This window comes from Pecten maximus, chromosome 6, assembly GCF_902652985.1.
Source record: "Pecten maximus chromosome 6, xPecMax1.1, whole genome shotgun sequence".
Classification (NCBI taxonomy): Eukaryota; Metazoa; Mollusca; class Bivalvia; order Pectinida; family Pectinidae; genus Pecten; species Pecten maximus.
The window spans coordinates 10754390-10771796 of NC_047020.1; the positions used below are offsets into that span (position 1 = coordinate 10754390).

The 17407-nt window shown below is 36.1% G+C and overlaps 1 protein-coding gene across 1 annotated transcript; it reads left to right on the forward strand.

Moving 5' to 3' along the window:
* Positions 1 to 43: 43 nt before the first annotated feature.
* LOC117328937 (periodic tryptophan protein 2 homolog) lies at positions 44 to 16888 on the forward strand. Its single transcript, XM_033886568.1, is given in 20 exon segments — positions 44 to 182; positions 615 to 727; positions 889 to 983; positions 1422 to 1521; positions 2344 to 2487; positions 3690 to 3825; positions 4243 to 4387; positions 7524 to 7581; positions 9169 to 9324; positions 9736 to 9943; positions 10284 to 10432; positions 10841 to 10988; positions 11404 to 11554; positions 12854 to 13034; positions 13524 to 13671; positions 14540 to 14714; positions 15331 to 15359; positions 15361 to 15550; positions 16018 to 16243; positions 16687 to 16888. Coding segments are annotated over 20 exon segments (2742 nt in total). The 5' UTR covers positions 44 to 164; the 3' UTR covers positions 16859 to 16888.
* The last annotated feature ends 519 nt before the right edge of the window (positions 16889 to 17407 follow it).

Consider the following 17407-nt stretch of genomic DNA (forward strand, 5'->3'; position numbering starts at 1 on the left):
ATACGATTGGTCAATGTAATCATAAGAATCCAATCAAACACGACGTTTCAAACTGCAGTGGAGATCCTGTGACGTCACAACTAATAAACATGTGCTCGTCATGTGCTGGTTTGTTATGAAAAATATTATACGGAGTTTGACGATGTATTGAACATAAAGTGAAAATGAAATTCTCATACCGTGTAAGGATGGACTGCTGAACATGAAAGCTCTGTCTGCATATTGAAAATTATTGAAGATATGCTAAATGCAATGTATATTTGCCACCTCAACCCCCCCCCCCCCCCCCCCCCTTCCCCTCATTGGGTCTTATGAAGTTTCTATATATATGTATGATACAGTGTAACATTGAGTTATTTTTTGCACAAAACTTCTTTTTAAATTTGAACAAAATATTTTTGTCGGAAATTTGAGATATTGTTATCAATGTATTTGAGGAAATGATGTGGTATGAATGTATTGTGAGTGTAATTTTACTACCTTCTTGAAGAACCGACAACTGGTTTTAGAAATAGCTATTTGAATATTCACATGCCCTGAAAACATCTGCTTTTGCCAGGTACCAACTTGTGATGACATCATATATTTACATGAAAGTATTTTCGCTGTTGTAGTTTTCCAACTTGTTGGGATCAGTGTACAGAAAGGGTAATGTCGTGTTCACACCAGATGGCAATAGTGTCATCAGTCCTGTCGGAAACCGAGTCACAGTATTTGACCTAAAGAAGTAAGTTCCCAGACATAATCAATTACAACCATAAATCAATTAATCAGTTTCATCACAGTTAATTAAGTATTGCAGAAACTTCACATGTTAATCAGAAGTTATTTCATCAGTCTTTGTTAATGCAAGCATATAAATAAACAATCTATATCTCATTGTTTCAGCAATAAATCAGAAACACTGCCAATTGAAAGTGGGAAGAATATAACATGTATTGCCCTGTCTCCAGATGGATACACCATGATTCTGGTCAATGAGGGTAAGCTCCTGGTGAAACATGGCATATTGATTGGCAAATTACAACCTCTGGTTTAGAATCAGCATGTGTATGTAGACTTGAATCTTGGTGTAATACATGGGTAAATTAAATGACTGATTTCCTGTGGATGTAATTGCTACCCAAGAATATATTGCATTGGTTCCTTAATTGTAAGCGAAGAGGAAACAATGCTCTTGACTTCTTTTGAAAACAAAAATATTGACCCTTGATTTGTAAAAGATAAATTACAATATTTGATTGTTGGTTGGTTAATAAATTTGGTAAGTGCTGGATTGTAATTAACTTGAATGAAGGCAGAGTTGTTAACCAGTATTGATAAAGAAATTTTTCTCAAATGCTTATATTGTAACTATTATGGACAATCTGTGCAAATCTGAAATGTAGTGTTTCAGGGGTAATATTTCTCTGTATTTACAGATGGAGAAGGCTATCTGTGCAGCCTGGTCAGTAAGACTGTTCTCAACACTTACCACTTCCACCAGCCAGTTCATCATGTCAAATTCAGCCCTGATGGCAAGTAAGTTCACTCATTAGTTGTAAGATCATAAAAAGATATTGTACAGAGTCAGAGCAGAGAAAATGCTCTGGGGACCAGCCAACACAATATACAGTGCAAATTTGGGTATCCCTTTGTCAAGCACAAATAGTAGCCTACTTGTCACAGTTGCCACTCTAGGAAGAGAAAGAGCAACAGATCAGGACATCAGATTTCCAAACACAAGATGATATTCTGCCTGGCCACATGCAGTCACCCAGCCTAGTCCTGCAACAAAAGCATTTTCAATGGACATAATATGTTTTATTTATATATTTTTTTAAAGAATTTTTCAGATTATAATCTATTATCTAAATTTGAGAACTTCTTGTGGCCAGTAATGGTCCCCATTTCCAATTATTTAAATGTTTAAGTCAATTTGCAGTTAATTCCTGAAAATTACCTTTCCATTTCACAAATGTTCTTCCAAAAATTAGACAGAAAGGCCCCTACTAGTGAAAAAAATCTGTTATTAATCACAATTAATGCCATATGAATAGTAAAATATAGACATTATTTGTTCACAACATATTTTTGTTGTTTTTTGTTTGTGTCCCACATATTTTAAGCTACTACAATGTGATGATTTTGTTTATTCATTGTTTTAAGAAAATTTGCTGTGACAAGGAACAACAGAAAGGCCCCTACTAGTGAAAAAAATCTGTTATTAATCACAATTAATGCCATATGAATAGTAAAATATAGACATTATTTGTTCACAACATATTTTTGTTGTTTTTTGTTTGTGTCCCACATATTTTAAGCTACTACAATGTGATGATTTTGTTTATTCATTGTTTTAAGAAAATTTGCTGTGACAAGGAACAATGTGATCATGGTGTTCCATGCTCCGGGAAAGAGGAGAGAGTTTAATCCATTCCAGCTTTACCGGACGTACCAGGGAGCCTATGATGAAACAGTCTGCATTGATTGGACGTCAGACTCCAAGTATGAATTTTAAAGACAAGAATGATACATTTCAAGTATAGATATAATGTTATCCTAAATACAGGGGAGAGCTTCTGAGTAAGCAATACTACTAGGATCATATTTGACATGTATCTTATGGGGTGAAGGTCAACAGCATGTGTTGACATATGACTTTGATGTGTTACAAGAAAATAATAATTCCGCATTCTGGATACAGAATACCGGTAAGTGAAGATCTTGACTCAGATAGGTCCCAATGTTTCTAGGTATATCATTATGTTATGAGTCAAGATTTTCAATTATTGACCTATATTATTCAAAGTTATAAGTGTCAAATGTTTTAAAATTTTCAAGTTTAGTTTTGTTTAAACATATTTTATTGCCAAATATGACAGAGATCAGGTACAAGTTATTTTAACTGATGAAATTTAGATACCCTCTCCCAACCAACAATAAAACAAATACAATGAACTTAAACATCAATTGGTTATACACTGTACATATTTAGATTTAATCTTTTACTGGACTTTTTGTAATGAGCATGTGTTTGAAAGTACCAAGTTTGTAATGTTACGACTTATAAACGAAACCAGTCAGACAGTCTCAAAAAGTATTCTCAGAGTCACGATGGATGACTGAGCTGGAAGGCATACAATCCAACATGGCGGAGATACTGACGTCGGGTTTGTCTCCTCAACGAGTAATGGACTAGCATTGATTGGTTGAGAGACTGCCGTTCGAGATTTGAATAATTCAGTTAATGTTTTGGAGCCCTTGCTGTCTGCTTATCCGATTTTCTTGTTGCATTATTTACCATTATGTGATACCACCATTGTTTTGCATTTCATGATCATGATTACTCAAATGCTTGAAAGTGAAGTGTATAATAATGGGGGGGGGGGGGGGGGGGGGGGGGGGAACCAGTCGGCGTCAAAATATCTGTTTGTTGGGAATTTCAATGGGTCAATTGGGATTTTTTTTTAATGAAATCTCTTTGGGAATGGGATCAGTATCCGGCCCGATTTATATAGGCTGAAAAATCACTGGTATAGGCCTTCTGTGTGAAGTACATGTACTGATATATATATTGAGAAACATTGACATTTAGCATATTACAGTGTCCTATGTACTTATTACTGATATACATTGACATGTGGCGTATTACAGGGTCCGGTGTGTACTTACTACTGATATACATTGACGTTTGTGGTGTGTTACAGGGTCCTGTGTGCTGGTTCTAAGGATATGAACACCAGGGTACATGCTGTAGAACGCCTGGCTAACCTCACCATTAACTCCCTTGGGGGTCACAATGATGCCATTGTTGCAGCATACTTTGCTCACAACTCCCTGGATGTATCCTTACACAATCTGTTTATGAGAGAATGTGGAGTCTATTTTGTTCACTCCATATCATTAGAATAGTAACATTTGTTACTCTGGTCCTAATACACCAGTAATTCCAAACAAAAGGAAAAACATGTTTTTTGTTATAGACTACATATCCAAAGTACCAGGTATTCGATAGCTAGTCACACTTTATCTAACTTTTCGGTCAAAAGATATACAATTCACATTGATTTTCTCATGCTACTATGTGTCTCCACTCCAGAATAGGTTTAGTATTGAAATGATATCACTCTGTATGTGGGTATGATTTTACTTAAGTAAGTTTCATTTGCCATTTTTAAACAGAAAACAATTGATATTTTTTGTCTAACTGTAACACTGGTTAAGGTCAGGTTGAAATGTATATTTCCTTAGCCCTATCAGGTATTTACCATCAGTCAGAATGGCCACCTGTGTGTGTGGGGGAGTGACACAAAGCTGGAAGATCTACGACCATATATCCCCAAAGTTCGCAAACATCAGGGCGAAGAGGATGACATGGAGGATCAGGAAATCTCGGAACCAAAAGGTTAGCCTTCTCAGCAAGATAAACTTGTTGAATCATATAGGTTTGAAAAATATTAAGTTGTAGCATGGAGGTCATTGAAATTCTAAAATTTATGTCTAGAATCAGCAGTTTGCAAATGTGTCAAAAGGATAAGAATTCATGTTCAAAATGGGTTGTGTGTATTAGGAAATCCTCGTGATAGGATACACAGTAATCTTTTTAATCAAAACAGATCAAACTTGATTTGGGGGCCACGATAGTTCAGTTGGTTAGGGCACCTGTCATGTAACTTCAGGGGTAGATCTGAAGGGTGGTGGTTTGACGTTTTATACCCGTGTCTGTTTGTGTTTCTGGGAAAACTGAGAAACAGGCCGGTCTGTTTCTATGAAAACTTGAGAGACAGGCCGGTCTGTTTCTGGGAAAGCTGAGAGACAGGCCGGTCTGTTTCTGGGAAAGCTGAGAAACAGGCCAGTCTGTTTCTATGAAAACTGAGAAACAGGCCAGTCTGTTTCTATGAAAACTGAGAGACAGGCCGATCTGTTTCTGGGAAAGCTGAGAGACAGGCCGGTCTGTTTCTGGGAAAGCTGAGAGACAGGCCAGTCTGTGCTGTTATTATCCCCTCGCGACGAAAGTCGGGGAGGGGATATAGCATTCCGTTTGTACGCAAGTACGTACGTACGTATGTTCACTTTTTGTCAGCGCTCTTGCAATTGCGACTTCATTTTTGAACGGATTCTGACCAAACTTCATATATGGGTCCAGCATGGGAATACCTCGAACGAGTTCGTGTTTCAGGATGCCAAGGTCAAGGTCACCGTTACTATTTATAGAAAATCTTTGTCAGCGCTCTTGCGACTTCATTTTTGAACGGATCCTAACCAAACTTCATATATGGGTCCAGCATGGGAATACCTCGAACGAGTTCGTGTTTTAGGGCGCCAAGGTCAAGGCTAATGTCACCGTTACTATTTATAGAAAATCTTTGTCAGCGCTGTAATGCGACTTCATTTTTGAACGGATCCTGACCAAACTTCATATATGGGTCAAGCATTGCAATACCTCAAGCAAGTTTGTGTTTCAGGGTGCCAAGGTTAAGGTCAAGGTCACCGTTACTATTTATAGAAAATCTTTGTCAGCGTTGTTGCGACTTCATTTTTGAATGGATCCTGACCAAACTTCATATATTGGTCCAGCATGGCAATACCTCGATAGCCCATGCCTGATAATAAGCCCATCCATGTCTATTGCAGTTCAGTGCAAATGACAACTGATGTTATTTCAATGTCCTGCAATAACCCCACCCCCCATTTTGCGTCAGAGTTCATGTGTTTTTACCAATTTGTATTTGTATCGTTTGCGATGCCTTGTTGTGTTTGTCATTGGGCAAGACACTTTACCCTAATTGCTCTGGATGGCATGCAATCCCCCCAAACCCTCATCCCAGGATATAGGATAAGTCATGCATGTAGTATATTAAGCAAAAGATAGGATTTTAAGGCTTAGTGGAGAAGCATAGGATAAGTCTTGTAGTAAAACATGGAATAAGTCTTAGTGGAGAAATATAGAATAAGTCTTAGTGGAGAAACATAGACTAGGTCTTGTAGTAAAACATGGAATAAGTCTTAGTGGAGAAACATAGACTAAGTCTTGTAGTAAAACATGGAATAAGTCTTAGTGGAGAAACATAGACTAAGTCTTGTAGTAAAACATGGAATAAGTCTTAGTGGAGAAACATAGGATAAGTCTTAGTGGAGAAACATAGACTAGGTCTTGTAGTAAAACATGGAATAAGTCTTAGTGGAGAAACATAGAATAAGTCTTAGTGGAGAAACATAGACTAAGTCTTGTAGTAAAACATGGAATAAGTCTTAGTGGAGAAACATAGGATAAGTCTTAGTGGAGAAATATAGAATAAGTCTTGTAGTAAAACATGGAATAAGTCTTAGTGGAGAAACATAGAATAAGTCTTAGTGGAGAAACATAGAATAAGTCTAAATGGAAAACATAGGGTAAGTCTTAATGGAAAATCATACTGGTAGGGTAAGTCTTAACGGAAAATCATACTGGTAGGTAAGACTTAATGGAAAATCATACTGGCAGGGTAAGTCTTAACGGAAAATCATACTGGTAGGGTAAGTCTTAATGGAGAAGAATTGATAACATGGTTATTATTTGACACCCTCATTGATCTCAGTGTGACATTCTGGATGGAAAAAAAAATCAGCCTTAATGGAAAAACATAGGGTAAGTCTTAATAGAAAACCATACTGGTAGGGTAAGTCTTAATAGAAAACCATACTGGTAGGGTAAGTCTTAATGGAAAATCATACTGGTAGGTAAGACTTAATGGAAAATCATACTGGTAGGTAAGACTTAATGGAAAACCATACTGTTAGGATAAGTCTTAATGGAAAATCATACTGTTAGGATAAGTCTTAATGGAAAACCATACTGGTAGGGTAAGTCTTAATGGAAAACCATACTGGTAGGGTAATTAATAAGTCTTAATGGAAAATCATACTGGTAGGGTAAGTTTTAATGGAAAACCATACTGGTAGGTAAGTCTTAATGGAAAACCATACTGGTAGGTAAGTCTTAACGGAAAACCATACTGGTAGGGTAAGTCTTAATGGAAAACCGTACTGGTAGGGTAATAAATAAGTCTTAATGGAAAATTATACTGGTAGGGTAAGTCTTAATGGAAAATTATACTGGTAGGGTAAGTCTTAATGGAAAGTCACACTGGTAGGGTAAGTCTTAATGGAGAAGAATTGATAACATGGTTACTATTTGACACCCTTATTGATCTCAGTCTGACATTCTGGAAGGAAAGAAAATCAGTTGTATAAAATGTTCTATAGATAGAGTTTAATCAGAAGTTGGAGTTTAAATTTGGGTTAGATTGGTGCTTGTTGCCATCTTTTATTTTAACACTTACAGTCAAATAATAGTGGTTTATACATAAAATTTGCTGTAACTACCTTTAATAGTACAGTGTACTAACTATTTCAGGAAAATGTACACAAACAATATCAGTGGCCATTGTGGATTTTATATAATAATACTGATTTGGGGGTCATTAATCTGAAATATTGTTAATCTGACAGTAGTAGTAAGCTATAATTCAAGATAATTATTTAATTTCTTTATTTTACAGAAATCCCCATGGACACAGTTGAATCAGAGGAGAGAGTTGAGTATCATCGAATACAAAAGTAAGTTAGGGTTGATCTGGAGACCTCTTACACAATACTGGAAATAGTTAAGGTCTGTAGGCCACTTACACAATACTGGAAATAATTAAGGTCTGTAGGCCTCTTACACAATACTGGAAATAGTTAAGGTCTGTAGGCCTCTTACACAATACTGGAAATAATTAAGGTCTGTAGGCCTCTTACACAATACTGGAAATAGTTAAGGTCTGTAGGCCTCTTACACGATACTGGAAATAATTAAGATCTGTAGGCCACTTACACAATACTGGAAATAGTTAAGGTCTGTAGGCCTCTTACACAATACTGGAAATAATTAAGGTCTGTAGGCCTCTTACACAATACTGGAAATAGTTAAGGTCTGTAGGCCACTTACACAATACTGGAAATAATTAAGGTCTGTAGGCCTCTTACACAATACTGGAAATAGTTAAGGTCTGTAGGCCTCTTACACGATACTGGAAATAATTAAGGTCTGTAGGCCTCTTACACGATACTGGAAATAATTAAGGTCTGTAGGCCTCTTACACAATACTGGAAATAATTAAGGTCTGTAGGCCACTTACACGATACTGGAAATAATTAAGGTCTGTAGGCCTCTTACACAATACTGGAAATAGTTAAGGTCTGTAGGCCTCTTACACGATACTGGAAATAATTAAGGTCTGTAGGCCTCTTACACGATACTGGAAATAATTAAGGTCTCTATGCCTCTTACACAATACTGGAAATAGTTAAGGTCTGTAGGCCTCTTACACGATACTGGAAATAATTAAGGTCTGTAGGCCTCTTACACGATACTGGAAATAATTAAGGTCTGTAGGCCTCTTACACAATACTGGAAATAGTTAAGGTCTGTAGGCCTCTTACACAATACTGGAAATAGTTAAGGTCTGTAGGCCACTTACACAATACTGGAAATAATTAAGGTCTGTAGGCCTCTTGCACAATAATGGAAATAATTAAGGTCTGTAGGCCTCTTACACAATACTGGAAATAGTTAAGGTCTGGAGACCTCTTACACAATAATGGAAATAATTAAGGTCTGTGGGCCACTTACACAATACTGGAAATAATTAAGATCCGGATAACTCTCGCAGAATACTGGATGCAGTAATTCATTTGTGAGAATTTCAAGTTCTTGTAAAGTATGGGGGGGAATTTACTCTCTTGATTTTAGCAAAAATGTTTCCATGAAAAAAATCACTGGATATGCTAAACACAAGAAAGATTCTTGACAGTAATATTAATTCAGCAGGTTTAAGATAACTTTGTTTGTTTTATCAACTTAATCAATTTCAATTGATTTTAAATTTATGGATGATGTATAAATATTTGAAGACCTCTTGAAAATAGATATTGAATGTTTTTTAATTAACAGCTGTTTAAAGTAGTATAATTGATCATAACATTGCAATCATAACAAACAAGTTACTTATAGCATGAACAGATTTTATGACTAGGTCAAGAAATGGATAGGTGTTAAATAATTTAGCCACTTTTAAAATAAAGAATACAATAAAGGATGCTGATTGTTGTGATGATGAAGTGAGGAAAGTTAAGATACATAACAGTCATTAATTTTCACAGATACTCCTACAAGGAAGCTCGTGGTGCCACAGCTAAATTTGCTCATCTCACAAGTGCGACATACCACAAAAACAGTGCCATTCTAGTAGCAGGATTTCAAGATGGCTCCTTCTTCCTGCATGAGATGCCAGACTTTAATCTCATACACTCCCTCAAGTAAGTATTTGTAGATGTCCAGTCGATAACAATTTCACTTCTACCTGATTTTTGGTATCAGTCTCACAAAATAAGTTTTTTATGACATAGTTTTCATAAATGACAGGTATATTTAGTTGTTTTCTGACTTATAAATATTGTAGGTACATTTATACAGTTTAAACTTTTCTTTCTATGTCTTTATAAACTGTAGTTTAATATCTTTGTACACAGAACACATTTGCACATGTTACCAAGAGGTCTATATGCTATATTGTATTTGTAAACCGTAACAAAAGAAATTTTCTCTGAAATGTTGTTTTTCTTTACCTGTCCTTATGAATAACTTGATAACTGAAGAAAAAAAAAAATCCTGAAGTATTACCTGATTGTCCAGTCTGCTGAAGATAATGTTATTTATAAATATTACAGTGTTTCTGACCAGAGCATTGCCTCAATGGCGTTCAACAACACAGGGGACTGGCTGGCCCTGGGATGTGGAGGTCTGGGCCAGCTTCTTGTGTGGGAGTGGCAGAGTGAGACCTATGTCCTCAAACAACAGGGACACTTTAACAACATGGGCTGTCTAGCCTACTCTCCTGATGGCCAGAACATCGCCACTGGCGGGGATGATGGAAAGGTAGAGAGGGTCACTCGTTCTATACTTGTATTCTCAAAACCTTGAAAGACTATTTTTATACTACTTCAAGTATCACTGTCTCCTGCTCTCTGCCCTGCCCTGCCCTGCCCTCCCCTCCTTCCCTCTCTCTCTCAAAAAAAAGAAATAGAAATATTGTGATTTTACTCTGTTTTGTTATATTTATTTTACATGTAAGTTCCAGACAGAATTAGTTTCCACAGATATTTAATTAATTGTGACAGATATACTGTCATATGTTTTAACAAACTTTAATAGATGTAATAGATATACATGTGTGTGTATATATTTATGTAATTTTCTTATAAACCAATTTTTGCAGGTAAAAGTTTGGAATACCAGCAGTGGATTTTGCTTTGTAACCTTTAACGAGCATTTGGGAGGTATCACTGGTGTTACTTTTAACCAGAACGGACAGGTGGTGTTGTCGGCATCCCTGGACGGATCTGTACGAGCTTTTGATCTCAACAGGTATGTGTCTTCTTCTCAACAGATATATCCTCCCTGTATTCTGTAATGTCAGGTGTTTGATGATGACAGATTGTGTTTTACTGTCTGGAACTTAGTCCCATAGTTGAGAGATATACAGGTTTTACAAACTTCCACATGTTCAATACTCAATATCTCTTTACCTTAAGTCACATTTGAAATAAAAATAGTGTTTCTTAACATATTTTAGTGCGAAAATGTCTAACCTGGATACAGAATGTTCAATGCACTGGCTGTTTGTTTATACATGTAGTACATTCAGTATAGATGTGTCCTGTACACATTTTATATAAGTTATGGAATGACCACAGTTATAAAGTTATTTATTTGTTCAAGTCAATTTTGTAATCACACTTGACCCCCTAATATTGTTTGAATATTTCCTGACAGATATCGCAACTTTCGCACCTTTACCTCTCCGCGTCCGTGTCAGTTTTCCTGCCTTGCATTAGACCACAGTGGTGATGTTGTTTGTGCTGGAGGACTCGACACATTTGAAGTGTATGTCTGGTCGATGCAGACGGGACGCTTGCTTGAGGTTAGTTTCCACATTCTGTAAAAATTGAATTTCATGCAAATGAATTTTATTTAGAATTCAAAATGAAAGAGCAGCAGGAAAATAGACACACTCATGGACTGTAAACATACCTATATATACTCAAAGTCCACGCATCTAATGAATTAAAGAGATTAGCACCACAATAATTGGCACAGCCATAGAAAACAATGTACAGAAACTATAATTATAAAAGTCGTACATACAAGAATGGTGGTATTCATAATTATTCACAAGAATCTATTAAGATCTCATTAGAAGATATTTCTGACAGTAAAAATAATTGGCAATACCAAAAAGAAAATGGAACTTTAACAAAAAATGTTTCCAGACTTGAAAATGTTGTACTTTGTTGTGAGTGATTTCTAGTGTGAGAGGTCAACAATGATTTCCACAGGTACTGACCGGACATGTGGGACCAATCAGCACACTTAGTTTTAGTTCCAACCAATCATTTCTGGCCAGTGGCTCCTGGGACAAAGAAGTGAAATTATGGGATGTATTTGAAAACAAAGGTGTGAAGGAAACACTGAAGTTTACATCTGATGGTAAGGACACTTAAATAGCTTTATATTGTCACCTGGTGAAACATGGTTTGTATGGCACTGAACAAAACTAAAGATACACTGAATGGAATTCTCTAATGTATATTAGTATTGTAACTGGTAGGGCTCGAGATGTGTAGTTTAAGAGTTTTCTACCTTATTAAAAAACAAAATTTGAAATGTTCATATGCTTTGGATACCTATTTAGGTTCATTATTGTGTACACATTCTGAAAAAAGTGATAGTCAGAAAGTTTGTTACAGGAAGACATAGCTTAACCTGTCAATCTTTACATGCAAGAAAATTTCACCATCTATATCTTTCATTCCTTCATATTCCACCATTTTCAAGTGAAAAAGTGACCGTTCATGTGAAAGCATGCAAAACAAAGCCAGGGGAGACAACCAGCGATGAAAATACTGACAGCTGGAAACTTTGTATTGTTTTAATGTTTTGTGTCTGATATGTAACTACATGTATGAATATATTGTGAAATGTTGGTTGTAGATGTTTGTTTGCCATTTATTATTACCTTCTGTGAATTTATAAGGGCCCTGCATTGCCCTATAGAAATCATGATATCTGTCTTTCCTTCTGTCCATCAACATTTTCATTTCTGAAGATTGTCTCATATTCCGGAAGGCCAAACTTTCTGAAATTTCACTTGCTTACACATGGTGAAATGCAGATGTGCAATAGGATTTAAGCTGTGATAGGATTTTAAAAAAACTCCTAGGTCGAGGTCGCTGTTAAAAAAAATGAGAGGGTATCTATCTAGGTTAAAGGGTCAAATTCCACACTTGACCACTTCTAAGATAAAAAAAAAGAATCTCTAAGTACATTAGTAGTAATTCAATATGAATGTGACACTCAGGTTAAGTTCAGGTTTCAGGCACTTCTCAGGGCTCTCATTGATGTACCGTTAATCTAGTCATACTGATTATACATTACACAGATTTGTACTAATCAATTACATACATGTTAATGAAAAAAAACTGGATGAATGTTGATTTCACCAGTGAAGGGTGTATAGATTATCATTGAAGTATAAATTGATTTCCTATATGTAATCCTGGTATGATACCAGCTTTTTCCTACCAATTCCTAGAGAATTTCCCTTTAACATATTTGGTAGAACATAAGTCTAGTGAGTCAATAGTTTGATCTCCAGTGAGGCACAATAATGACCTTACACATTATATACAGCCTCTTAATCTCACAGAGGAATATTTGAATTTATGATTTGATAACTATGGAATATTGTCCTGTTGATTTAATTGTTTGTATCCTGTTTGTCTCTAGTCCTGGCTGTAGCCTTTCGTCCTGATGGAGAAGAAGTAGCTGTAGCAACTCTAAATGCTCATATCACTTTCTGGAATCCTCACACAGCCAGTCAGACAGGCTCTATAGAGGGCAGGCACGACCTTGGTTACTTCCGCAGTGAGAATGACAGAATATCTGCCAAAAAAGCTGCAGAAGGAAAGTAGGTCACTCTAACTATACATTCATTCATCAATCAGTTGGAAAGTAGGTCACTCTAACTATGCATTCATTCATCAGTCAGTTGGAAAGTAGGTCACTCTAATTGTGCATTGATTCAGTCAGTTGGAAATAAGGTCAATTATTCATTTATCCATCAGTTGCTGAATCACATTTGATTTTGTTTCTCATCTTGTGTGTGAGATCTTACTGATACAATACATACAGTGCCATCACTGTTAAATTGAGAACTACATTCTTCATGATACTATACAACACTGAGTTGAAAATTATGCAAATTAAATTCAGAACATTTAAATTGTTCTTCTGAAAAAACTGAACATAAATTGATAGCACATTTGTGTACTATGTATGAATGGTTGTTTATTTGAAACATTCCCAAATGTTCCACTTGGAATTGCTAATGTTTGATTTTACATTTTTTTTCTATTGTCAATATTTAAGATTTATACTAAAAGTATAATTGTTACAGGGCCTTCACTACGATCTGCTATTCGGCTGATGGACAGTTTTTACTGGCAGCTGGACACTCCAAGAATGTGTGTATTTACTCCATACCAGACCAAATGCTCATCAAGAAATTTGAAATTTCACGAAACTTTTCCTTTGATGGCATGGAGGTATGTACAAGTTCAAACTATGGTTATAACACTAAATAAAACGTGTTGAGTGGAGATGTTACATCATCAAGGGGCCGCGGTGGCCGAGTGGTTAAGGTGTACCGACACATTATCACTAGCCCTCCACCTCTGGGTTGCGAGTTCGAAACCTACGTGGGGCAGTTGCCAGGTACTGACCGTAGGCCAGTGGTTTTTCTCCGGGTACCCTCTGGCTTTCCTCCACCTCCAAAACCTGGCACGTCCTTAAATGACCCTGGCTGTTAATAGGACGTTAAACAAAAACAAACCAAACCAAATTACATCATCACTTTATTATACTATACATTTGATCAATTTAAATCTGTCACAACCATAGTCATTTTATCATACTATATGTGTGACCAATTTTAATCTATTACTACCATTTTTTTCTGTATAATTTATAACTTACTTCATGTAGTTTGAAAGTCTATATTACGGAGCTTGTTTTTTTCCAAATGAGTTGAAGGATTTGTTATTGACTTGAAGTTGGACAAGATTTGAAATTCAAATGAGGTTATCCTTTAATTTGGAATCTTTGGATCTGAAGTCAGTTGATAAAAAAAATGCATGTGATTTTATCCTGTTTTCTGTGTGGCTCATATCTCTCCATCTTATTCTGTACATTGTTAGTTGAAGGTGAAACTGTGATTTTGTCGATATACCAAAAGTAATTTCCCCCCAGTTTCATGTACAGGTCATGTGAGATGTACATGTATCATTTTAATATATAAATTAAATTGTGTGACATTGTATTGCATGTGAAACCTATTATTTTATAAAATCAAACATTTTGTATGTTGTATTCATGTATTGTATGGGATGTTGTATGTGTACTTGTGGTTCTCAGGAGTTTCTGGACCGACGTAAGATGACACAGTGGGGTAGTTTGTCACAAGTGGACGAAGGACAGGCAGACCAGGATGGATCGGCCGTTAGTCTCCCAGGAGTGAAGAAAGGCGACATGAGCTCACGCCACTGGAAACCTGAAGTCAGAGTAGCAGCAGTGCAGTTCTCTCCCACAGGTCAGGAAACCTGCTACATACACATATATTACTTTGATCTGATATGTAAGGTGATTCATTTATAAATCAGGTAATACATTATCATAGAATTTGAAATATATTTACACCTTTTTTGATTGGCAGTGTTTCTTCTGTGGAGTTTCATTCTTGTTGTTTTAAATTTTATTGTTTTCACATTGACATATTGTTATTGCATATCTAAACTTTGTGAAATGTCTTCAGACCAAGTATAAATTGCTTGGAAACAACCTAATTTACATAAGATAGTAGTGTTGTATGTAAGGATCACTCTGGTGGGATTAAATGATTTTTATCACGTTTTTGTTGAAAATATTCTCAGAATATGCTTTATTTTATAGGAAAATCTTATTCCCTTTCTTCAAAACCCTGAAATTCTCCCGTAAAATTAATGAACTGGACATACCCCTAATTGGTAGAGATCTATAAATGTCCTGTAAAACATTTTAAATCTTCCTGTTGATGTGGTAATATTCCTTTATTTTATGTTACCCAGCAATGCCTGAGTAATAAGTTAAAAACGAAAGTAATTGTCAACATAATCATCAATTCTGACCTGACGTAGAGCTATCCTAATTATTTATTGTTTTCTGTGCAGGACGTGCTTGGGCCTCTGCAACAACAGAAGGGATTGTTAGTCTACTCACTGGACCATAACCTTGTGTTTGACCCCTTTGACCTAGAGATGGACATTACCCCAGAAAATGTGAGGAAAACTCTCGCCAAGGGAGATTACTCTATTGCATTGATGCTGAGCTTCAGACTGAATGAAGTAAAACTAATACAGGAGGTGCTAGAATCCATACCTGTATCCAATGGTAAGTATATTATATGTAGTGTCTAATGATTGACATTTGTCTGATGATATTTACTGTAGTTATTTCCACCAGATCAAAGTTAGGGATACGGTATACTGTAATTCGTTGTCTTATGCCCCGTTTCCTGTAGACAGAGTCTTTTCCAGAAAACTCCCTACAGTCATCCAAGCTACATACACTTGAGATGTGACCTGGGTTTTTTTTATCCTCGTAAATTGTTTTTACAGACAGAATCTTGTTCCAACAACTCCTACAGTTTTCATTACCTTGCTATGTCGAAGTTTGGGATATTATTAACCATCCTGGTGCCAGCTCTAGTTCATGTATGTCTGTTTCCATTACCAGGTATCTTCAGTGTTTCAAAAACTAAGTATCTTAATAAATTAATGTCAAATGGTGATTTCATTATTATCGTTTTGTGTGTTATTCTTGGAAATGTGAAAGAGTTGCTTCCCTTTGTTTTTCAGTTCCTGTTATTTGTGAGAATCTCCCCAACACATATATTGACAAACTACTAGTATTTTTAGCCAATCAGATGGAGGCAACATCACACCTGCATTTCTATATGATCTGGATCAACAAGATTCTTATGTTCCATGGCCCCAAGTTAAAGCAGCGTTCTCAGTCCATTATGGCAACACTGAGGATGTTACAGAAGAGTATCACCCGCAAACATGAGGATCTTGGTAAAATGTGAGTAGCTACAGTTATGGTTATGTTGAGATGTGTAATCATTGATTCAGATACCATGTAAGGCAAAATATTTATCATTTGAATACAGAATAACACAATTGAATAATTTGGACCATCGTACAGATCATACAGATTTTTCAAAACAAATTGATTTTAAAAGTGGATGTAGCTGTAATGATGTCTCATTTACTGTTTCTAGGTTCACACAGAAGTGCACTTTAGGGAAGTTATTATTTTGACATAAATATAGTTCATGTAGAATTTGTAGAATTTGACCAAAGTCGTTTTTAACCTAGAGTTTAACATTTTCACCAGAAGAGTCCTTTGTAACAGGTAAACAAATTCATTAGCACTTAATCATAACTGATTATGCTGACAGGTTTTGTTGTCTATGGTGGACATGTAGATTGTAACAAGTCTGATTTCTGTATTGTCTCTTGTAGTTGTGACCACAACAAATACAGTATCGGCTACATCAAAGCTCTATCTCAGGCCAAACGTAAACGGGTCCCTCAGGCAGGATCGGAGGACGACAGTGATGAGTTTGAAGATGAGAAAGAGGATGATTCTGAAGATGAACATTTTATGAGCAATCTCATGAATAGAGTTACATAGAATGTAATAAATTTGTTATTCACTCTGAAATTTTGTTTTCTATCATTTTTATGCATGACAAGTTAAATACAATTCTGTTGCAATGAAATATTGAAGTATTTCTTCACTATTAAAAGATAAAGTAATAAAATACTTCTCAAGACATGAAGATATTTTACCTCAATTTATGTTGCCAAAGGAGGAATTTCTTAACCATCATAATTAGAGTAAGTAGTATCTATGACATTTTTAGCCCACCATCATCAGATGGTGGGCTATTCAAATCGCCCTGCATCCGTGGTCCGTCGTCCGTCCGTCCGTCCCTCCGTCCGTAAACAATTCTTGTTATCGCTATTTCTGAGAAAGTACTGATGGGATCTTTCTCAAATTTCATATGTAGGTTCCCCTTGGTGCCTAGTTGTGCATATTGCATTTTGGGACCGATCGGAAAACAACATGGCCGACAGGCAGCCATCTTGGATTTTGACAATTGAAGTTTGTTATCTCTATTTCTGAGAAAGTATTGAAGAGATCTTTCTCAAATTTCATATGTAGGTTCCCCTTGGTGCC